This window comes from Neomonachus schauinslandi, chromosome 11, assembly GCF_002201575.2.
Source record: "Neomonachus schauinslandi chromosome 11, ASM220157v2, whole genome shotgun sequence".
Taxonomy (NCBI): domain Eukaryota; kingdom Metazoa; phylum Chordata; class Mammalia; order Carnivora; family Phocidae; genus Neomonachus; species Neomonachus schauinslandi.
This window is the reverse complement of record NC_058413.1, coordinates 32,646,818-32,671,809: the sequence shown is the minus strand read 5'-3', so window position 1 is coordinate 32,671,809 and position 24,992 is coordinate 32,646,818. Positions and strand designations below refer to the sequence as shown.

The following is a 24,992-nucleotide window of genomic DNA, read 5'->3' as shown; positions in this document are numbered from 1 at the left end:
TCTACTTTCTGTGGACCTTGGGGAATTCCTCTTAAAGAAAGTATTTTCTTTTCTTGTCATTACCAGGTCCCAGAAAGCTAAGAGACTGAGTGTTATGCTTCCAGTCAATTCATAGCTCTTCCCTGCATCCCTTTCTATTTTACATTCTATTTACACACTGAGACTTAATATGAAAATAAATACATAGTTTTATAAAACCAAAGTATAAAAGCCCCACTCCTATGTTTATCTGAATTTCATCTTTTCAACCATGTCTTAGTTCTGTAGAACCTCTTTCAAAAATTGCTTTGTTATTTCTTTTTCAGGATTCCCATTTGTCCCAATGGGCAGTACACATTGGTACCTCTGCTTGTCTTTACTTAAATCCATTTATTTGAAGAGCTATTTAGAAACTTTGAGTTGATTTATGAACTGACTATAAAATTGAGTAGCTAAAAAATTACTGACCTGAGCAATTTGGGTGGAATTTAGTTAAATTTGTTTATATTCTAAATATAATAATTACTGAAAATGTACCTTTTCTCTGTCTTTACCCTTTGCCCACACCTATTATGACCCAGATTCTACTCTGTCTCAAAATTGAAATTAAGATGAGTAACTGCAAGGCAAAAGCTTCCTTAATTGAATGTTCTGTGTACTAATGCATTTGCACTATCCCTTTCACTTTTCAACCACTCCCTTAGAAATTTACATTAATACAAAGAATCAGCATGTGGGCAGGTGAATAGAGAGGCTGGTGGAAACAGATGTGCCTAGAGCTATGCTCTTTCTGTGTTTTAGTCTCTACTGGTATGGACTTTGCTAAATGTTCTTTACATGTTCTAGCAGAACATTTGTGAGTTTGGGGGTGAATAGATGGTGTTCAGGAGTTTCAAACTAATTTATAGATGCACCCTGATGTGGTGGTTTTAGCTTGAAATATAAACCCTTTACTGCTTATTTATCTGTGTGACATAAGTCATACTACTTTTACTCTCTAAGTCTCAGTTCCCCACAGCTAATAGAAATAACAATACCTGTTCTATAAGATTGTTGGAAAATCAAGTGTAGTATGTGTGTGTTTAAGGGAGAATAGAGTACAAAGGAGGGCTCCATTTAGTAAACAGTAATTTGAATGTTTATGTATTAAGTTTCATTTATTTTGCCACTTGGAAAACTAAATGGTTAGATTTATTCAAAGACAATCCAAATGATTGTCCTCATAACTTCCTAAATGAACTTAGCCACTTGTTTTTGTTTTTTTGGTTTTTTTTACAGAAGCTTTTAAAAATGATGAAAGCACAGGAAAAAAGTTGGCAGGATAAGTTAAATAGGAAAAAATACAAAAGTTGTATTTTTATCACAAGAAGGTGTTCAATTTTATATCTTATCATGATGTGAATCTTGAATCTTTATATTAAACATTTTTCCTTTGGAAAAAAAATGATGGAAGGTCAACTCGAAGAAAAGCTGTTTATTCCTCTGGACTATTTGACAAAATTCTCACTTTTCCTTACAAAATATAAACAAAACTAACTCAATTAGTTCTAGTCCCTAGGTGGTGCTTTTCAAGAGTACTTTCCTGAAACAGCCATCACAAGAATTAAAATTATTTGTTGACATTTGTTCATTATTTATTACTTCTAAAACTCACCATTTTGAATTTGCAGGTATGAATGTAAGCAAGAGCGAGATAACAAAGGAAACTTCATTGAAACCATCCCGGAGATCCCTGCCTTGCCTTGCCCAGAACTATGCCTACTCAAAGAGCTTGAGCCAATCTACCTCACTCTTTCAGTCCACCGAGGGTGAGTCTCAGGCTCCCACTTCTGTAACCTTAATCTCCGCGGACAAAACAGAGCCAGGTGAGCAGCTATTCCGTTTTTTTTTTTCCAACTTGCAAAGAGTAAGTGTTTTTGAACCATTCCTTCCTTCCTTCCTTCATCCATTTTACTAGTATTTATAGAGCTCATTAGCAGGAAGGCTGGCATAGAAAGGAGAGCAGTACACCAGTCAGACAGAAGGCCATTTGCTGGCGAGGTGTGTTTTCACTTCTTTCTTGCCTTGAAAGAACCCAATCTTATGGGAACCTAGACCTAGTATTTTCTGTTTGCAGGAGAAGACAGACTAGCTACCTGAATTTCTGGTGAGAACCTATAACCAGTAACTGAGGAGAGTATGTCAGCAACACTAAACTCAGTTTCTTAAAAAGAAAGACCAAAGACTTTAAGTAATATTCAGTAAGCAGTGAAGATTTGATTACACAAAGATGTGGTTGGACAAGTGTTAGCAATCAAATGTTGGCACTGAAGCCTTAGACAACAGAAGGGCTGAAATAGGGGCAAGTGCCAGCTAGATGCCACACTTGCACTTGGTGGCTGCCCTGGGCACCTTTCTACACACATCTGCCCATCTGAGACACCATTATGCTTTTAGACAATTCCTTTTCACAAAAGCCAAGAGTCAAAATACAACCTGGCCCCCTGTCATTCAGTGGATGAGGTGTGTTTCTCTTCTTCCATCCCTCTCTAAGTTGCTTTTTTGTCTTATGAGAATGTATTCCTTTATGATTCCTTGGGGTTGTTTCTTCCTCTGGATAACTTGAAAATACCAACATTCTCTTTTCAATAATACTGTGAAGTCACTACCAATTATAAATAATAGCTTACATCCATGTCCAATAAGAAAAGTGGCTAATTATTCAAGAGGATGAAGGTATTAAAATATAATAGAGATGTATCTTGCCCTTACTGAGTGAAATTTTAGATAACTAATTTCAACTCATTAACTTAAAAATTTTCTTTATGTTTGGCCATCAGTCACGATGGTCATTTTTCTAAATGTTAATGTTTTTATTTCCAAAACTATGAACATCTTTTTTTTTTTTCCCCAGTTAACGCTGAGGAGGATAAAAAAGACTCTCTGCTCAAATGTTCTTTTGCTGACCTCAGTGACTTTTGCTTGGGTAAGTTAATTTCTAGTATCTCCTTATTCCTTTACCCCCTCTTCAAAGGTAAGCTGTCTTCTTCAAATCTAGAATATTACTTTTTAAGAAAAAAATACATGTTTGGTCTTTAATATTTGATGGGTGAGTATAATATGCTCAGCTTAAATGATTAAGGTATTTCATGTACAGTTTGAAATTCAAGTAATATAAGAAGATTTGTAATGAACAACAATCTCATAACCAAAAGTTTTTAACACTTTCTGCTGTTAAGCTTTTGGAAATATCTTTCAGTTCCCTATGAGTAAGCACATTAATACTGCTATTTCTAGATTTATTAAATTTCAGCAGTATCTGTTGATACCCTGTGGTGTTAGATGAAGATTTAGCTTATTTGCATAACCCTTCAATTTTTCATAGTTATATTGCCATTTAAAATTTTAAGCCTCTCTGCCAATTAAATCTGTAGCTTTAAATAGCATATTTACACCTTTATATCACATTCTATCACATTTTAACAGTATCTCTTGATTCTCCACTTGGCAAATGTAGTACTACTATGAAAATAATGCTTCTGGAAGTTATAGGATCAGTTCCTCTTCTACAGTTCCAAGCTGTTATGATCTCTGTGCCACTCTTGAATAGTCCTGAGTCAAGGTCAAATTGATTCTCTTTCCAACCCTCCATCAATTACTCAAAATTATGCCACACTAAACTTACTTCCATGTTTATACCACAAACTTTTGTTAGTTTTATTTTCCTAGATTACCTGTATTTTTTTTCCTTGGGAGGAGAAAATATCTCACCTTCTAAATATTCCCATATGTTCCAGATTCTAATTTTTATATCCTTTACCTCATTCTTCTTCTTTAAGAAATTCTTGGTGTTCACTGACTTTTCATTAGATTACTGGATTAATTCCAGTTTCTACTGTCCCACATATTCCTCTTTCTTAGTTTTCAACCTCATTTTTTTTTTTTTTTTAGTATATCCTTAAGCACCTATCTCTGAAGACTCATGTGATATGCAAACTTGCTAAGTTATTGTATGTCTGAGATGACTTCGGTTCACTTTTACATTTCATTGTATCTGCTTGGTTATAAAGTCCTAGGTTAAAAATCATTTTCCTTGAAATCTGGGGACTGGATTCACTGTTATCTAGCATCCATTGTTACTGCTAAAATAGCCCAATTGCTGTCTGATTCTTATTCCTTTGTCAATGATTTTTTTTTCTTCTCTCTGTGCATTTTTATTATCTTTATTTTTTGTGTTACAGACTTATACAGCATTATGTTTAGGTGTATGTGCATGCCTGTGTGTGCATTTTCTTTCATCTCATGGTTTTGATTTCGGCCTCAGTTCTGGAAGATTTCCTGTGCTTTTCTTCCAAATGACTTTTCATTTCTGTGTGTGTGTGTGTGTGTGTGTGTGTGTGTGTGTTGGAGGGATCGTGAGATCATATATGTATATTTGATTTCCGAGAGTCTTTTTTGTTTTCAGAATGTAACTTTTTCAGAGCATCCTGTTGTATTTCATGAACATAACATCTCTAATCTCTCTAATTACACTTGTGAATGTCTTAAGTTTTCCCTTGCTTTTTAAGTTTTAGTCTATTGTTCCAGTGACCCATTTTCCTGCCTGCTTCAATTAGTCATTCTCTTTTAGGCTATAGAATTTCCAACAATTTCTGGTGATCTTTGGTCATCTGTTTACATTGAAGAATAAAACAACAGGAAGGCTGACTTAGAGTTCTGGGTGCATGGAGAAGTCTCAGGAAAGGAAAGATTTCACTACAGAGTGAATGGCTAAGGAGCCAGTACTCAGGTGACCTACCCAATGTCAGATGGAAGACTATACTCCAGAGTGCTGATTCCCACATTACTGCTTTTGGACTTTGAATGTCTTTAGAGAAAAAGTTTGTGTTTCCATGTTTTATTGTCAGACCTTCAGTTTTCTTCTCTGACTCTCACTCCTGTCTTTGTCTATCTGCCATTTTTGAGTCCAGCCATCTCTAGGATGATTCACTGTCTTCCTGCCCTGCACAAAATCTAAGCTAAACTACTCTGTCAGTTAACACTCTTACATCAGATTTTTGCCTTCTAGAAAACTACCCTAGGTCTATACCTTTTGAAAGTTATTTATTATCATGTTAATGAAGTCTTCAGAGCCAGGAACAACAAATGTACTTGAAAGTTCATTCAGCCATCTTGAACTTTGTTTCTTTATTCTACCAAAGGTTGATGATACACAGCTCTTCAATGAGATACATAGGATGAAACCTGTAGAACACTTATTTTAGAGACTTCAGTATACAATTTTACATCTAAAAATCTATTGCAAAAAAAAAATAATATCAGAAATGAAAAATATTTTTCCTCACAGCTTTGTTGACTTAGGAATGTAAGAAAATTGAATATTCTAGTAATTGTACTATTGAACATTTTGTGGCATATTGCTGGGTGGGGAAAAACAGCTTAAATATAAATGTAGACCTCCCTTCATTTTAGTTAAAAATGTATTGGAAAAGCAGTAGAAAGAAATATACCAATATGTTAGCTAAGAGTGTGTATCTTCATGTGGTATGATTATTTGTGGTTTCTTCTTGTCTGTATTTTCTTTTTTTCTCTCTAAACAACATATATAAATATTATATAATAAGAATATGTAAAGAAAAACTTTACATCAGAATTTTTTGTAAGTAGGGAAAATTGCTCATATTTCAGTCCAAATAGCACACAATTCTATGGAGAGTTTTCAAAACTGAAACTTGAAACTGATTGATAATCACCCAGTATTTGGAATAACAATAATATTGAAAGATTCTATCCTGAGCCTCGGTTAGTAGTCAGTATAATTTTTATTTATTTTCCTATAAGCAGAGATAAGTTTATTTAACCTTCCCTTTTGCCTTTTGCTATTATCACGCAAGATTTACTTCATTTGAGCGAGATTTGCATTCAGATCTGTAGCTTGCCAGACTTGTGCACGAGCAATGCCTTTGAACTGGGGCTTTTCTTTTTCATAAACTGAGTAGAAAAAAAATAAAGCCGGAATTTATCAAAAGTAATATTAATCTATTACAACATTTATTTTACAACCTCAGAGGAATTTATTTATAACCTTCAGAGGGTTAGCCCTGAGTTTTCATCAGTGAACATATTGGTGGCCTGGCCGCATCGCCTACATCAGTGATTCTCAACTCTGGCTACATATTCGTCACCCGGGAGCTTTTAAATCTCTCTGAGTCCCAGCTCCCGAGAATCAATTTTACTTGGTCTGAGGAAGAAATCAGGATGCATACTTTTAACTGTACCCCAGGTAAATATTAAATGTAACTAGAATTAAGAATTGCTAACCTAGGGGTGCCTGGGTGCCTCAGTTGCTTAAGCATCTGCCTTCAGCTCAGGTCATGATCCCAGGGCCCTGGGATTGAACCCCACATCAGGCTCCCTGCTCAGCGGGGAGCCTGTTTCTCCCTCTGCCTGCAGCTCCTCCTGCTTGTGCTCTCTCTCTCTCTCTCTTTCTGACAAATAAATAAATAAAATCTTAGGGGAAAAAAAGAATTTCTAGCCTAAAACATGTATCTTGATTTCTCTCTGAAGACATTGTTAAGGTACTTTTTCATAATTTCAATGAGCTGTGTTATTTATCATAGCACTCTGAATTACTGCAAATTAGTCATGTTTCTTATAATACTTCGTGTGTGTGACAGAAAGACAGTGCTGGCTTATTAAGTTTCCTAATTAAAGGAAGACAGCCACCAGCAGGTTCATTTCATATACAACATCAATATCAAAGAGAACATTTCATCAGAACAAATACACTCAATCAGAGTACAAAGGTCTTTCCCATAGTAATTAATTCTGAAAGAGGTTACTGTTGTTATTTTCTGATAAGACAAAACAAGAACAAAAACCTTGTCCACAATCTCCATACAGGTGATATAGTTTGCAAAGCACCTTTCACTAATAATTCTCCCAAATTAATACTGGTTAATAGCCTAACAATAACTCTAGTCATGCAAGTGTTTCCATTCAATTCTATGCATCTTATTTTTGATAGTAAAATAATCATGATAGTGCCATCACAAATCTTAACATTTTTTCTAAATGCTTCATGTAATTGGATGTCCTAACTCCATGAATGTTTTTCTCCTCATCATTCCAGTGTGTCCCAGTCATCTGACGCACTTGACCTGTGTTCCTATCTCTCCGGACATTGAACGCCATAGTCAATATTTTAGCACATTCCGGTATTCCAGTCTACCATTCATTCAATTTAGGGAACCGTCACAGCTTCTGAAGGGGTAAACATGCACACATGAGGTATTTGCCTTTACAGTGAAGGTGAGAATGCAGCTCTGGCTGACTGTAGATCACCAAATGTTCCAGGAATCCATCCTGGTGTAACACCTGGCTGGAAAGTACTCCTTTAGAATCAGCCGCATATCTAAAATGTATATGATTTTATCGTCTTTGAGGAGATATCAAGCAAAACGATGTCAAATATACCAAGAGTGTAATGAAATAAAGCACGAGTGTTTTAGCAATACATGCTCTCTTTTAAATTCAGTGAAGTTACATTTTCTTTTTTTTTTTTTTATTCTTATGTTAATCCCCATACATTACATCATTAGTTTTAGATGAAGTGTTCCATGATTCATTGTTTGTGCATAACACCCAGTGCTCCATGCAGAATGTGCCCTCCTCAATACCCACCACCAGGCTAACCCATCCTCCCACCCCCCTCCCCTCTAGAACCCTGTTTGTTTTTCAGAGTCCATCGTATCTCATGGTTCGTCTACCCCTCCGATATCCCCCGCATCATTCTTCCCCTCCCGCTACCTTCTTCTTCTTTTTTTTTTTTCTTAACATATATTGCATCATTTATCTCAGAGGTACAGATCTGAGATTCAACAGTCTTGCACAATTCACAGCGCTTACTAGAGCACATACCCTCCCCAGTGTCTATCACCCAGTCACCCCATCCTTCCCACCCCACCCCCCACTCCAGCAACCCTCAGTTTGTTTCCTGAGATTAAGAATTCCTCATATCAGTGAGGTCATATGATACATGTCTTTCTCTGTTTGACTTATTTCACTCAACATAATACCCTCCAGTTCCATCCACGTCGTTGCAAATGGCAAGATCTCATTCCTTTTGATGGCTGCATAATATTCCATTGTATATATATACCACCTCTTCTTTATCCAGTCATCTGTTGATGGACATCTTGGCTCTTTCCACAGTTTGGCTATTCTGGACATTGCTGCTATAAACATCGGGGTGCACGTACCCCTTCGGATCCCTACTTTTGTATCTTTAGGGTAAATACCCAGTAGTGCAATTGCTGGATCATATGGTAGCTCTATTTTCAACTTTTTGAGGAACCTCCATACAGTTTTCCAGAGTGGCTGCACCAGCTTGCATTCCCACCAACAGTGTAGGAGGGTTCCCCTTTCTCCGCATCTCCGCCAACATCTGTCATTTCCTGACTTGTTAATTTTAGCCATTCTGACTGGTGTGAGGTGGTACCTCATTGAGGTTTTGATTTGGATTTCCCTGATGCCGAGCGATATTGAGCACTTTTTCATGTGTCTGTTGGCCATTTGGATGTCTTCTTTGGAAAAATGTCTTTTCATGTCTTCTGCCCATTTCTTGATTGGATTCTTTGTTCTTTGGGTGTTGAGTTTGATGAGTTCTTTATAGATTTTGGATACTAGCCCTTTATCTGATATGTCATTTGCAAATATCTTCTCCCATTCTTTCGGTTGTCTTTTGGTTTTGTTGACTGTTTCCTTTGCTTTGCAAAAGCTTTTTATCTTGATGAAGTCCCAATAGTTCATTTTTGCCCTTGCCTCCCTTGCCTTTGGCGATGTTTCTAGGAAGAAGTTGCTTCGGCTGAGGTCAAAGAGGTTGCTGCCTGTGTTCTCCTTTAGGATTTTGATGGACTCCTGTCTCACATTGAGGTCTTTCAACCATTTGGAGTCTATTTTTGTGTGTGGTGTAAGGAAATGGTCCAGTTTCATTCTTCTGCATGTGGCTATCCAATTTTCCCAACACCATTTGTTGAAGAGACTGTCTTTGTTCCATTGGACATTCTTTCCTGCTTTGTCAAAGATGAGTTGACCCTAGAGTTGAGGGTCCATTTCTGGGCTCTCTATTCTGTTCCATTGATCTATGTGTCTGTTTTTGTGCCAGTACCATGCTGTCTTAATGATGACAGCTTTGTAATAGAGCTGGAAGTCCGGAATTGTGATGCCGCCGGCTTTGCTTTTCTTTTTCAACATTCTTCTGGCTATGCGGGGTCTTTTCTGGTTCCATACAAATTTTAGGATTATTTGTTCCATTTCTTTGAAAAAAGTGGATGGTATTTTAATGGGGATTGCATTGAATGTGTAGATTGCTCTAGGTAGCATTGACATCTTCACAATATTTGTTCTTCCAGTCCATGAGCATGGAACGTTTTTCCATTTCTTTGTGTCTTCCTCAATTTCTTTCATGAGTATTTTGTAGTTTTCTGAGTACAGATCCTTTGTCTCTTTGGTTAGATTTATTCCTAGGTATCTTATGGTTTTGGGTGCAATTGTAAATGGGATCGACTCCTTAATTTCTCTTTCTTCTGTCTTGTTGTTGGTGTATAGGAATGCCACTGACTTCTGTGCATTGATTTTATATCCTGCCACTTTACTGAATTCCTGTATGAGTTCTAGCAGTTTTGGGGTGGAGTCTTTTGGGTTTTCCACATAAAGTATCATATCATCTGCAAAGAGTGAGAGTTTGACTTCTTCCCTGCCAATTTGGATGCCTTTGATTTCTTTTTGTTGTCTGATTGCTGTGGCTAGGACTTCCAATACTATGTTGAATAGCAGTGGTGATAGTGGACATCCCTGCCACGTTCCTGACCTTAGGGGGAAGGCTCTCAGTTTTTCCCCATTGAGAATGATATTCGCTGTAGGTTTTTCATAGATGGCTTTTATGATATTGAGGTATGTACCCTCTATCCCTATACTCTGAAGAGTTTTGATCAAGAAAGGATGCTGTACTTTGTCAAATGCTTTTTCTGCATCTATTGAGAGGATCATATGATTCTTGTTCTTTCTTTTGTTAATGTATTGTATCACATTGATTGATTTGCGGATGTTGAACCAACCTTGCAGCTCAGGGGTAAATCCCACTTGGTCATGGTGAATAATCCTTTTAGTGTACTGTTGGATCCTATTGGCTAGTATTTTGGTGAGAATTTTTGCATCCATGTTCATCAGGGATATTGGTCTGTAATTCTCCTTTTTGATGGGGTCTTTGTCTGGTTTTGGGATCAAGGTAATGCTGGCCTCATAAAATGAGTTTGGAAGTTTTCCTTCCATTTCTATTTTTTGGAACAGTTTCAGAAGAATAGGTATTAATTCTTCTTGAAATGTTTGGTAGAATTCCCCTGGGAAACCATCTGGCCCTGGGCTTTTGTTTTTTGGGAGATTTTTGATGACTGCTTCAATTTCCTTAGTGGTTTTAGGTCTGTTCAGGTTTTCTATTTCATCCTGGTTCAGTTTTGGTAGTTGGTACATCTCTAGGAATGCATCCATTTCTTCCAGGTTATTTAATTTGCTGGCATAGAGTTGCTCATAATATGTTCTTATAATTGTTTGTATTTCTTTGGTGTTGGTTGTGATCTCTCCTCTTTCATTCATGATTTTGTTGATTTGGGTCATTTCTCTTCTCTTTTTGATAAGTCTGGCCAGGGGTTTATCAATCTTGTTAATTCTTTCAAAGAACCAGCTCCTAGTTTCGTTGATCTGTTCTACTGTTCTTTTAGTTTCTATTTCATTGATTTCTGCTCTGATCTTTATTATTTCTCTTCTCCTGCTGGGTTTAGGCTTTATTTGCTGTTCTTTCTCCAGCTCCTTTAGGTGTAGGGTTAGGTTGTGTACTTGAGACCTTTCTTGCTTCTTGAGAAAGGCTTGTATTGCTATATACTTTCCTCTTAGGACTGCCTTTGCTGCATCCCAAAGATTTTGAATAGTTGTGTTTTCATTTTCATTGGTTTCCATGTATTTTTTTAATTCTTCTTTAATTTCCTGGTTGACCCATTCGTTCTTCAGTAGGATGCTCTTTAGCCTCCATGTATTTGAGTTTTTTCTGACTTTTTTCTTGTGATTGAGCTCTAGTTTCAAAGCATTGTGGTCTGAAAATAGGCAGGGAATGATTCCAATCTTTTGGTACCGGTTGAGACCTGATTTATGACCTAGGATGTGATCTATTCTGGAGAATGTTCCATGGGCACTAGAGAAGAATGTGTATTCCGTTGCTTTGGGGTGGAATGTTCTGAATATGTCTGTGAAGTCCATTTGGTCCAGTGTGTCATTTAAAGTCTTTATTTCCTTGTTGATCTTTTGCTTAGACGATCTGTCCATTTCAGTGAGGGGGGTGTTAAAGTCCCCCACTATTATTGTATTGTTGTCAATGTGTTTCTTTGCTTCTGTTATTAATTGGCTTATATAATTGGCTGCTCCCATGTTAGGGGCATAGATATTTACAATTGTTAGATCTTCTTGTTGGATAGATCCTTTAAGTATGATATAGTGTCCTTCCTCATCTCTTATTACAGTCTTTGGTTTAAAATCTAATTTGTCTGATATAAGGATTGCCACCCCAGCTTTCTTTTGGTGTCCATTAGCATGGTAAATGGTTTTCCACCCCCTCACTTTCAATCTGGGGGTGTCTTTGGGTCTAAAATGAGTCTCTTGCAGACAGCATATCGATGGGTCTTGTTTTTTAATCCAGTCTGATAGCCTGTGTCTTTTGATTGGGGCATTTAGCCCATTTACATTCAGGGTAACTATTGAAAGATAGGAATTTAGTGCCATTGTATTGCCTGTAAGGTGACTGTTACCGTATATTGTCTGTGTTCCTTTCTGGTCTATGTTGCTTTTAGGCTCTCTCTTTGCTTAGAGGACCCCTTTCAAGATTTCCTGTAGGGCTGGTTTTGTGTTTGCAAATTCCTTTAGTTTTTGTTTGTCCTGGAAGCTTTTTATCTCTCCTTCAATTTTCAATGACAGCCTAGCTGGATATAGTATTCTTGGTTGCATATTTTTCTCATTTAGTGCTCTGAATATATCCTGCCAGTCCTTTCTGGCCTGCCAGGTCTCTGTGGATAGGTCTGTTGCCAATCTAATGTTTCTACCCTTGTAGGTTACATATCTCTTCTCCCGAGCTGCTTTCAGGATTTTCTCTTTGTCTATGAGACTCGTAAGTTTTACTATTAGATGTCGGGATGTTGACCTATTTTTATTGATTTTGAGAGGGGTTCTCTGTGCTTCCTGGATTTTCATGCCTGTTTCCTTCCCCAAATTAGGGAAGTTCTCTGCTATAATTTGCTCCATTATACCTTCTGCCCCTCTCTCTCTTTCTTCTTCTTCTGGGATCCCAATTATTCTAATGTTGTTTCGTCTTATGGTATCGCTTATCTCTCGAATTCTGCCCTCGTGATCCAGTAGTTGTTTATCTCTCTTTTTCTCAGCTTCTTTATTTTCCATCATTTCATCTTCTATATTACTGATTCTCTCTTCTGCCTCATTTATTCTGGCAGTTAGCGCCCCCATTTTTGATTGCACCTCATTAATAGCCTTTTTGATTTCTACTTGGTTGGATTTTAGTTCTTTTACTTCTCCAGAAAGGGTTTCTCTAATAACTTCCATATTTTTTTCAAGCCCAGCTAGTATCTTTAAAGTGATGATTCTGAACTCTAGATCTGACATTGTACTAATGTCCGTATTAAGTAGGTCCCTGGCAGTCGGTACTACCTCTTGTTCTTTTTGTTGAGGTGATTTTTTCCGTCTTGTCATTTTGTGCAGAGGAGAATAGATTAATGAAAGAACAAAATGCTAGCAGAGTAACAACGTCCCCAGAAAATATACTCTAAACAAATCAGAAAAAACCTGAAGCAGTGGGAAAAGAAAGGGAAAGAGAGAAAAAAGAAAAAGAAAAAGATAAAGATAAAAACAAAAACAAACAAAACAAAACAACAACAACAAAAAACCAGAATGTGATCAAATATGATCAGGCTGGTATATAGATCAGTGCCACACACTAGATTTGGGGTGTATTTTGGTCTTTTAGAAGAAAGTGCCTCCCAAAATTTTAAAGAAAGAAAAACTTATATATGTACAAAAATAAGGGTTGATATGATGAAGGGATGGAATATGACTATAAAGATGGAAATTATAAAAAATTTTATAAAAGGAATTGATAAGAAGTTGTTTGAAAAAAGAAAGAAGAGGATTTAAAAAAAGAAAAAAAAAGGGAGAGGATGTGATCAGGCAGAGGAATAGAAAACACCATATACTAGAGATTTAGGGTATATTTTGATCTGTTAGAAGAAACTATCTCAAAATTTTAAAGAGAGAACAACTTATATATATAAGCCAAAAATACGGGTAACTACTATGAAGGGATAGAATATGACTCTAAAAATGAAAAATAAAAATGTTTTTTTTTTTTAAAAAAGGGATTGATAAGATGTTGGTTGAAAAAGGGAAAAAGAAAAATTCAAAAAGAAAAAAAAAAGAAAAAAAGACAGTTAAAAAAAAATTAACTTTGAAAGACTACAGAATCATGGTAAAAATGCCATGAATTCTTTGTGCAGTAGTCCCCTAGAGCTGGAGTTCTGCTGTTCTCATTGATGGGTAAACTTGGTCTTGGCCGGCTGTTCTCGCTGATCTTCTGGGGAGGGGCCTGTTGCCGTGGTTTCCAAATGTCTTTGCCGGAGGCAGAATTGCCCCGCCCTTGCCCCCTCCCAGCTAAGTAATCTGCTCAGGTTTGCTCTCCGGGGCTTTTGTTCCCTGAGAGCTTTCCGTACAGCTTTGGAGGCAGAGAGTGAAAATGGCGGCCTCCCAATCTCCGCCGCGGAGGAGCCGAGAACTCGGGGCCCCGCTTCTCAGTGAGCCCCCAGAGAAAAGCCGTCAGTCACTCCCGTCTCCCCGGTCTCCAGCCGCACTCCGTGCTCACCTGGCCTGTGACCGCGCGTTTCTATCTCTGGCACCCGACCCTGGGTGGAGTCTCCAAACCCAGCAGATCCCTGCGGTGCACTCCCGCGCAGCTCCTCCCAGGGGAGGAAGGTGAGTCTCCCCGGATCTGCCGCTTGTTGGGTCCCTGCTGGAGGAGCCGGGGCCCGACTGTGCCGCGGATCACGGTTTATGGCAACCCCGAGCTGAGAGCCCGCGCCTGGGCTCCGCCTCTGCAGCGGCTTCCCTGCTCCGATACCTGGGAGCTCTGCTCTGATACCGGGCACCCCCGGTCTTTCTGTGACCCCGAGGGTCCTGAGACCACACTGTCCCGGAGGGTTCCACCCCCCGCTTAGCCACCAGAGTGACGTCCCTCAGTGGAGCAGACTTTTAAAAGTTCCGATTTTGTGCTCTGCGGCTCTATCACTTGCCAGAAGCGGCCGACGGAGGCCCCTCCCCCGCCGTCTATCCTCCCGAATATCGCCTCGGATTCACTTCTCCGCACGTCCTACCTTCCAGAAAGTGGTCGCTTTTCTGATGAGAGAGTTGTTGCTCTTCTTTTCTTCGATCTCCTGTTGAGTTTGTAGGTGTTCAGAATGGTTTGATCCCTATCCAGCTGAATTCCTGAGACCAGACGAAATCCAGGTCTCCTACTCCTCTGCCATCTTGCTCCCCCCCCTGAAGTTACATTTTCTAATTTGGCTTTTAGAGTGCAGACTGCCAGCTTCTAGCATTGGGTTGGTTAACACATGAGTGTTTCTAAGTACCAACAGGCTCTAATACAATTTTTGGAATCTGACAGATACATCTAATTAATGGCTTTTTTTGTTTTTTCAAGAGAAAGAGTGCACACGCATGAGTGTTGGGGGAGGGGCAGCGGGAGAGGGCAGGAGAGAATCTTAAGCACACTCCACACTTAGTACGGAGCCCAGTGTGGGGCTTGGTCTCACGACCCTGAAATCATGACCTGATCCAAAATCATGCGTCAGATGCTCAACCAACTGGGCCACCCAGGATCCCTCCTGCCTTTTTTTTTTTTTTTTTTTTTTTACAGTGTACTACTTTGAACTGCCCCATAGGAACATCAATGCTGTGGCAGAGTTAACTGCCTGTAGTCAGTGTTTCATTGAGGATGAGTATACCTCATCAAAATGATAGCTATGGAGGAAGGAACATTCATGATTCTGTTGATTCAGAGCTGGACATTTCCACTAAGATTGCCTAACAGGATTTGTAGTATATTATGGATGAAATGCTGTTTTCCCAGCCAGACATTGGTCAAATTATCATTCTTGTATCTACTAGCTGTGTGACTGTGGCATATTATTAACCACTCTGAACCTCAGTAATCTCATTTATTAATTGGAATTAATGATCCATACTTTGCAAGACTATTGAATTAAATGAAAAGGCATAACTCCATCACACTCTTAGCACATCATAGAGATTCAACAAGTATTTGCTCATTGCTTTATTCACTCACTCATTAAGCTTATCTTTTACCCCAAATTTTGCTAGGCTCAGAGACATCTTCACTAACCAGCTGTTTCTATTATCACTAAAATGTGATTTTTATAGCAGAGTGGAATAACAGTAATTTACCAAACACTTACTACACAACTCTCTGCCTGCCTTACCTCACTTAATTCTCATAACAATTCTTTGGGTTAGGTACTATTATTAGCCTCTTTTTATAGCTGAGGAACCTGGTATAGCCAAGAGATAAAATAATTTGCCAAATACCATATATCTCTCCAAGGGAGAATTAAGATTCTAACCCAGGAAGACTTAATCCTTGATCTTCTCCCTTAATCATCACAGCAGAAATATAGTCCATGGAGGTGAAAGGTGATTAGTGATGTCCATAGAATACTGGCTCTGCAATGCTAGTAAGTATGAGGCTGCAAGCAGCGAAAGATGGGGGTAACATTGCATGGTAAAATATATTTGGGAGATGATTGATTGAAGAAGGCTAATCAGGTTGGGAGATTTAGAATTTCGTTGTTTGGTTTTCTTCCTTTATTCTTTATATTGCCATCTGTGAGCCTTTAATCCTTTTCTTTTTTTTAAGATTTATTTATTTATTTTAGAGAGAGAGTGTGAGGGGGAGGAGCAGAGGGAGAGGGGGAAATCCTCAACAAGACTGCCCGCTGAGCGGGGAGCCCGACACGGGCCTGGTTCCCACAACCTTGAGATCATGACCTGAGCCGAAATCAAGAGTCAGACACAACTGACTGAGCTACCCAGGTGCCCCTAATTCTACTTTTCATAGAACAGCTCACAGAGCCAGAGCACCATTCTACCTTGTGCCCTCAGCCACACAGACAGACAGACACAGTCACGCACACACACACACACACACTCACACACAGTTATTCTGGAAAGTGCCCATCCATGTAACAATGAATTTGAAATCCTGATGTGACGATACTCTTGTCTCTCGGTCCTGAAAGCCCTGCTATTATCACCCACCCTCTCTCTTGCTAGTAGTATTCTGTAAAATGACAGGGACAGAAAAATCCATATTAACAAAGTAACTGATGGTTGAGTCTGCCCACGTTCATGCTGCAGTAAAATCAGGTAACTTTGAAGTGAAATAATCAGGGCTTATTAAAACCAACATAATTTGAGTCCAACCAACTAAAATATACATCTATCTAATCTTGTGAAATCAACATTTCCTTAATGCTATGAAGCGAGTCCCTTAAGAAGTGATTTATATTAGAGTGGTAAGATAATTTGTTTTCTGTGAGCTTAATAGTTCAGCTTGCTAGAGTATTCATTTTATTTCTTAAAACAGTTATGGTCAAATGAGTACATGGTGATTTTGCTTTCATTCTGTAATATTCAATAATCTCCAATAATTTCTGATACTTTTTTCAAATAACGTTTCATGTTAATATGACATAAAAAAGAACTTCATAGTAATGTTACCAACCTATTTCAGGCATAAGGGAATTACACTGAAAGAACAGATTGTTTTCCAGTTGTGACAGCCTTACAGTCACTGTACATCTTTTCAACTGTAAGTTGTCTTGGCTCAATTTTCCGGCTGTATTCAGGATCTGACACTACTCAGCCGTTGCTGGTGCAAGTGCTGTATCACTCCTGGTCCAGTGTGCCGATCTCTGGGGAGATCAGCATCATGACTTCCTAATTGTCTCTGCTCCGATGCTTGCCTCCTTATGGTCTGTTTTCCATACGGCAGTTACAGGAAGCTTTCATAAAAGGAAAATTAAATATCATCATTTCTCTACTCCAACCCCTCCCGGTTTCCCACTACATGTAAAATTGTAAACTCCCTACTGGAGCCCTCAGAGGCCTTACGAGATCTGGGCCTGCTCCCACTCCAGAGCGTTTGCTAATTCTTCCTTTGACTCACAGAGCTCTAGCCACTCCAGCCCTCTTTTGCTCTTTGTTCATAACAAGTTTGCTCTTATCCCAAGGCCCAGCACTGAGAGAAACCAGATTCATACAAGCTTCACTTTGTGTCTCCTAATCTTGACTTAAGAGGTATTACTGGAAATTATAAGATTTATTTTTTCCCTCTTTCCATTTCCAGAGGACAGAGACTTGCTTGGTCTTGTTGGTGCGTACAGGCCAGAATCAAGAGCAGTACCCAGCACATAGTAGGTGCTCAAAGAGTATTTTTAGGATCACTGAAAGGATAGATGAATGGATGAATGGATATTGACACACATCTTTGGGGAATCTGCTCTCCATTACTCCTTTGCTTTCCATGATGTCAATCATCACTCTGATTTTTCCCACCTGTTAAGAATCAGTGCTCTGTTATTTTTCTCACTGAAGATCCAATCCAATTATGTTCCTCTTTTTCATGTAAGTTGTACTGACAAACATTTTATAGAGCATTTAAAGACCTAATAGCTATGGTTCTTCTTAAGAAGTAGGAGAATGCCTTTCTAACATTATTCCTATGGGAAGCCCTCCAGAATACCCATTTAGATGCTTCCTACCTTCTATTATTATAGCACTTTGGTTATAATACTATCATACTCAGTTCACTAGATGATAATAATTGCTATTTATATCTATCTTTTTCATATTACCTAGTACATACTCTCTACTCAATGATGGATGGATAATTGACAATTGGGTCAATGTATGGAATGATGGATGTGGAGAGAATAAACACTGGCACACTGACACAGTGGAAAGCATTGATCTTCAAGATTTGCTTAGTTGTGGGGTTGACTGAATACAGCTCTGTCAGTACCCTCACTGTGACTGGCTAGTGTCAGGACTTTAGAACAATGCTAGGGTTGGGAGAAGTAGGCAGTAAAGGAACTGCAAAGAATTATTAAGTCTGGATCTTCATTATTACCATGTTCTAACCACTGAATAAACCATATATGGACCATTAGGTTTATTCTTCATAGGAAACTTCAGTGGAATATTAATTTTTAAAATCATGGAATTTATTAGCAGTCAGATCAGGTACTAACTCTATCACTCAGTAGAAAGGTACACCATCTGTGCCTCAGGTTCCTGATTTATGAAATGGAGATATCAATATTATGGTTTGATTTTTTCTTATAATGTAAATAAGGATTGTTTGAATTAAGAGTTTTTGTGAGAAGCAAATAAGACAATGTATGTTGGAAATATTATATTCATATTAATTAATGTTAATTAATATGAAAAAATTAATTTGGGTTTGCTGAAATTATCATTAGTTCTGTTTTCACTATATCAGGCTCCCTGCTTCAACATATTAAGTGATTTTTTTTCAGCTTTGAGAGTCTTGTTTTTTTTTCTTTACATATAATAACTTTATTGAGATATAATTCACCTACCATACGATTCACCCATTTTAAATGTACAGCTCAGTGATTTTTAGTATATATAAATTATAAAGAATAAAAATAACCTTAGGCCATTACTATTATTATTTTAATCTTCAGCCCCAACTACTGGGGCAATCCCAGAACACACTATCTATCATTAGTGATGTATGGGAATGTTGTACCGTTGGAAGTCAGTAGAGGCCAGCTAATAAGATCACTCACACACTGCCTACCAGTTACCTCATCCATTTCTACTTATATTACAATGTAGCAAAGTAATGAAATGGCATTAAAATAAAGAAGAATTGAGCTGAAATAATTTGTCTATTAAAATTCCACTCTGAGAGATGCTCTAAGGTTTATGCTACAATCATAGGAGCCAGCTATCTTGATTGGTCCCCTTGAGTTTTGAGCTGATGTTGGTTTGCAAACAAAATTTGCAAAAGTTAATGGATTCCCACTTGACTCAACAAAAGTTTTCATCATAAATTATATTACTGATGATTGGAAAAGGGATTTGTAAATTAAATTTTTAAATTGTTCATTGGCATACTCATGTTAATTACATTGTTTCTTGTCCACCTAGGCTTTGAAGTAGAAAATATGACCTTTTTGTAAGCCCAAATTACATAATTGGTTTTGTAGATTCCTAATTACTAGAGTTGTGAATTTAAAGAAAGATTAAAGAAAAAGAATGTGTATTTCTTCAACGCCTTATATGTACAAATCACATAGATTATTTCATTTAATCCTTGAAACAGGATTTTATTATTCCAGATTTTCAGATTGAGAAACCATAACTAACCTCTGCCTTTAAGCTAATAAATGACATAACCAGGATTAATTGGTGTTTGCTGAAATCATCATCTTTTCACTACATTGGCTCCCTGCTTCAACATATTAAATGATGTTTTTAAGCTTTGAGAATCATGTTTTTTTAAAATATAGCTATAGCAGCTTTATCGAGATATAATTCATATACCATACAATTCACCCATTTTAAGTGTACAATTTAAATGGTTTTTTTATATTTGTAGAGGTGTACATCCATCACCATAATCAATTTTAGAATATTTTCATCCCCTCAAAAGGAGACACCATACCTATTAGCAGTCATCTGTTCTTCTTACCCCAGCCCACCAAGCTTCAGGTAACCACTCATTTACTTTCTGTCTCTATAGATTATTCTGGACAATTCATACAAATGGAATTACACAATATTTGGTCTTTTGTGACTAGCATTTTTCACTTAGCATAATGTTTCCAGGGTGCATTCATGTTTTAGCATTGATCAAATGCTTATCCATTGTATGGATAAGCCATGTTTTATTTATCCATTCATCAGTTGATGGACATTTGGACTGTTTTTACTTTTTGGCTATTACAAATAATGCTGCTATGAGCATTGGTGTACAAGTTTTTTGTGTATTGATATTTTCATTTCTCTTGAGTATATACCTAGGAGTAGCATGGAGAATCATATGGTAGCTATGTTAAAACTTTTGAAAAACTGCCAGATTGGTTTCCACAGCAACTGCACCAGTTTTCATTCCCATCCAAGTGTTTGAGGGCTCGATGTCTCCACATGCTCACCAACAGTAGTCATTGTCCATCTTTTTTATTACAGTTATCCCAGTGACTGTGAAGTGGTCTCATTGTGGGTTTGATTTACATGTCCCTGATAAATAATGATTTTGAGCATCTTTTCATGTAAACACATGAAAAGCCAACAGCAGTTGGCTACTGTTTATCTTTTTTGAGAAATGTCTATTCAGATCTTTTACCCATTTTTAAACTGGGTTGTTTGCCTTTTTATTATTGAGTTCTAAGTGTTGTATGTACATATAGATATATAGATATATAGATGCTCTTTCTGTTTCTTACATGGATGCAAGCACAAATATATGCATGTAAAACATGTTTATTTGTATAGATATACATGTATACATATGCCCATGTGTATACATACATACATTTGATATATCTATGCTATAACTTAATGTCAAGTGCTGATACATATATTGCGTGCATGTTTTGTGAATGTGTATGTGTTATTCTATGTCAGGTGCTAATAAAAGTAATAAAGTCTTATAAGGAGACAGAGAACTCTGGTAGATTCTATTTTAGAAATGGTGGTGAAGGAAAGATTCTCTGATGTAGTGACATGAGAAGAACCCTGGCTGCAATGGGGATTGAGCATTCCTGGCAGAGAAAGGAACAAGTGCAAAGGCTCTGTGGTGAGAGCATACTTAACATAAAGGAACCCAGTTCAGCTGGATTGGAAGGAGTGAGGATAAGGTTAGAGGAGAGGGACGAGAAGTGGTAGTAAGGGGCCGGATTATGCTTACCCAGTGTGCTACACTGTAGATATGACTTTTACTTGGAGCTACAAAAATATTGGAAGGTTTTAAGTAGAAGTTTCATGTAATTTAAGTTTCAAAAGGGCCACTCTGCCTGTTGATGTGGTAGGGGTAAAAGATTGAAACAACAAGATTGGCTAGGAGACTTACAGATTTCTGCCAAGAGGTAGTGGTGGCTTGGATTAAGAAACTATAGCTTTGATAAATGATCAGCTTCTAGATGTAATTTGAAGGTAGTTCAGACAGGAGTGATGGGCATTTAAATCCTTGTAGTCATTCAACAAACCTTTACTGAATGACGAAGGCAGGTTAGACCTTTTTCTGGATGGTAGGGACAAAGCAGTGAACAAAAAAGACAACAAAAATGAACAAAGCAGAAAACTGGCCCACAAATACCTTAGTAAGGGAAATAGACAATAAATGAAGATAAATAAAAATAACATCTTGCATATTAGAAACTGGTATGTGCTAAAGAGTAAAGCAAAGCAGAAAAATGGTATTTTATGCTCAGTCAACAGAATTTAATTAAGGATCAGATATAAGGTAAAAGAGAAAATGAGGAGTTGGGATGTTGGCCTCTGTAGCTAGAGGAATGGAGTTGCTATTTATTAAAGTGGTAATTGTTTCTGTATTTTATTATCCATGGGCTTGGGGAAACATTCTTGTGAACATAGTTTTTTTTTTTTTTTTTTTTTTTTTTAAATGTTTTTAGGATCCCTCTCCAGTTTTGCCTTAACACATATTGACACACTTTGTTCCAAAAATTTTACTAATTTATATTGGTACGGAAAGCAAATGACTATTATCAGTTTCCCTAGTGTCTTGTCAGCAATGGATATTTTTATTTAAAATGAAAGATGCAAAAGAATATTTATGTACTAGCATAAAATAGGACCTTTTTTATTTTAAATTCTTGGTCATGACGAATATTAAACCACATAAAAATAAGTAAGTTTTTACTAAATTTATCTCACCCTTATTTCTTGTTTGTTAACAATTTTTATCTTTTATCTATTGGGATACTAATATTTATCTCCATAACCGTCAACTTAAGGAGGATAGAAAGCTATGTTTATAATTGGAGACTCCACCCTTTTTCATTCAACAAATATGTTACAATTTTTATGTAACCCACTTATTTTTTTTTAACTTGTGTATATTTTATGGTTTCAAAGTTTCCTAAATCATCGTCTTTCCAACGCTGCAAGAGGCAGTATTACATAGCGGCTAGGAATGTAAGGTTTAGGGCCAGATTTCCTGGGCTCTCCTGCCACACACCAAATGTGAGACCCTAGGTAACTGCCTACATTTCCTCACTGGTAATGAAGGCTAGTAACAATACTTTTAAAGGATTTAATCAAATGTTATGTGAAAATAATATGGCAGCCTTCCCAGTGCTCAGACTAAAAACTTTGGAGTTATTGTTGACTTCTGTCTTTTAAATGCCATATCCAATAGAATTTTGTTAGTTTTCCTTTAAAAAAAAACACATCCTCGGTTTGACCATTTCTTAGTCGTGATACCACCCTGACCTGAAGCACATCCTCTCTACCTGATTATTGCAATAACTCCTACCTGGTTTCTTTTCCTCTGACCTTGGCCCCTTCAGCCTATTCTCATGTCAGCAGCTATAGAGTGATTTTGTTAAAATCTGCTCAAATTCATTCTGCTCAAATTCATCCAGTTGCACTCTTCAACTCAGAATGAAAACCAAAATCATTCTGAAGGGCCCAAGCCCTCCCTGATATGCTCCTACTTCCTCCATTACCACTTTAACATGATACCCTGCCACCTTCATTCTTGTTCATTCCTCACCAGTCACACTAATCTGGTTGTTTGTGAACAGACAAGAAAGGCATGCTCCCACCTCAGGGCCTTTGCACTTGCTGTACCCTTTGCCTATGATGCTCTTCCTACAGAGGTTCACTTACCATTTTGGCATCTTTGCTCCAGGTTAACTCAGGGAGGCCATCCTTAACCACCTTATTTAAAATTGCAAATTGCTGCCCTCCCCTTTATCTCCCTGGCCTCTTTTTTTTTTAATTGATCATATCATCATTTAATAGATAGGAGTTATATTAGTTCTTTTCTTAACTTTATCACTGTCAACTTCATGAGGGTAAAGATTTTTGTTCATTTTGATTCCTACTCCCTTCAAAGTAGAATATCTCTGGTACACTGTAGATCTAGCTCAATATATTGATTCAATGAATGAAGTACACCTGATACATATAACAGTTAAATAATTATTAGCAATCCACATGAAAAAAGAAAACAAAACAAAACATTAGTTATAGGAATATTGTATATAAAGTTAGTGTGAGAAAAAAAAATCCAGTATTTAACAAAAGAATACAAACTAAGTTAAGACATTTTTATGCTCAGGAAAAGTATATGTTAAGTCAGTAAGAGTAGAGATTTCTTGTTTCTGACCTGGGAACACTGTAGGAACCTTGCAAAAGACAAGACAGGAGAGTTAAATTTACATTACAATGACAGGAATTTGCAATCTTGCTAATAGTAAAAGGAAAAAAGAAAGCTATTATTATATACAGAAGAATCCTGTATAATTTCAAGAAAAACAAGAAGAAAGGCAAACATACTTACATTCCTAACAATAAAAGGAAATTTTAAAAATTATGTCACTTATGATCCAGATTTTCCAAAATAACAAGTCCATCTTTTTTTTTTTCTTTTTAAATTAACTCATCTACTAATGACCAAGTTGTGCTAGACTCTGTAGTAAATTAAACACACATGAAAAAGAGATTGAACATGGTCCTGGGATAATTTTGTCTAAATTCAGAAAAATAAAAAGAATCACAAAAAGAAAGGAAGGCAGGAAAGAAGGAAGAGAAGGAGAAAGAAAAGGAGGGGAAAACCAAATGTGATGGAATTCAGGAGAGAAAAGGATCCATTGTATTTGGAGCTTTGGGGCAGGAAGGAGCTGAGGATCTGAAAAGCTTTCATGAAGTTGGTAGTATTTGGCAAGTCTTTCAAAACTGAGCTTTCTTCCAGCAAGATGATGATGTAAGGATGTTCCTATTCCAGGAATATTTGTGTTACAGGAATTAAAGAGAAAGAAGAGAAACTAAATAAATTAAAATTAAGCTAAACAAAATATAAAAGTCTCTGCCTAGCAAATGTAATCGTGAATGGGATAAGTTTTAAATGAGTAGAAAATTTCTATAAATTGTATTTCTTGTATTTTGTAGTAAATGAGATCTATTAACATAAATTGCATGTTATCTTTTGTAAACATTAAGTTAGTCATCACACAGTTATTAGAGCCTAGAGGAGGACCCTTTGAGACCTTCTTCAAAAACCTCTATTACAGATGAGAAGACAGACTGCCAGGGAAAGCTTTGATGTAGGAATGTAGGACGGGGCAGATTTAGGCTGAGGAATCACAGTACTGTGACCTGCAGGTGGGTGTATGCTCCCAGCAAATGCTGCCCGTTTACCTACTGCTATTTAATCACAAAGGTCTCTTCCAAGCTCTCCAATATCAAAAGAAAGAAAAGGATGGGGAGAGAGGGAGGGAGGGAAAGATAGGGAGACAAGGAGAAAGGTAAGGAAAGAGAGGAGAGATAAAAGGAAAAAAAAGAGAAACTTCTGTGCCTTACAAACCAGCAAGCTGGACATGATGGGATTTTGGTAACTGATCCAACAAATTAACTCCAAAATTTCAGTTTCTTTCTCATTCATCTGACACCCCCCTCAATAAAGGTCCAGGTTTTGCATTTTTTTCCTTCCGTCTAGACCATTTTTCCTCCAGTTACCTGTGTGACTTACTGCTTCACCTTCCTGCATCTTTGCTCAAATGTTACTACAATTCTCTGTACTAAAATAACATCCTCCTCCCCACCTGTGACACCTCTATCCTTCCTTTCTGCTGTCT

At 37.4% G+C, this 24,992-nt stretch overlaps 1 protein-coding gene across 2 annotated transcripts in view; it reads left to right on the top strand.

Annotated features, from left to right (window-relative positions):
* ANO3 (anoctamin 3) overlaps positions 1 to 24,992 on the top strand; it is a 416,780-nt gene that overhangs the window by 215,069 nt on the left and 176,719 nt on the right. For both annotated transcript variants that reach the window (XM_021685869.1, XM_021685870.1), the window contains 2 exons: positions 1,650 to 1,844; positions 2,873 to 2,944. In XM_021685869.1, coding sequence (XP_021541544.1) covers positions 1,650 to 1,844; positions 2,873 to 2,944 — 267 coding nt within the window. The remainder of the gene's footprint in view (positions 1 to 1,649; positions 1,845 to 2,872; positions 2,945 to 24,992) is intronic.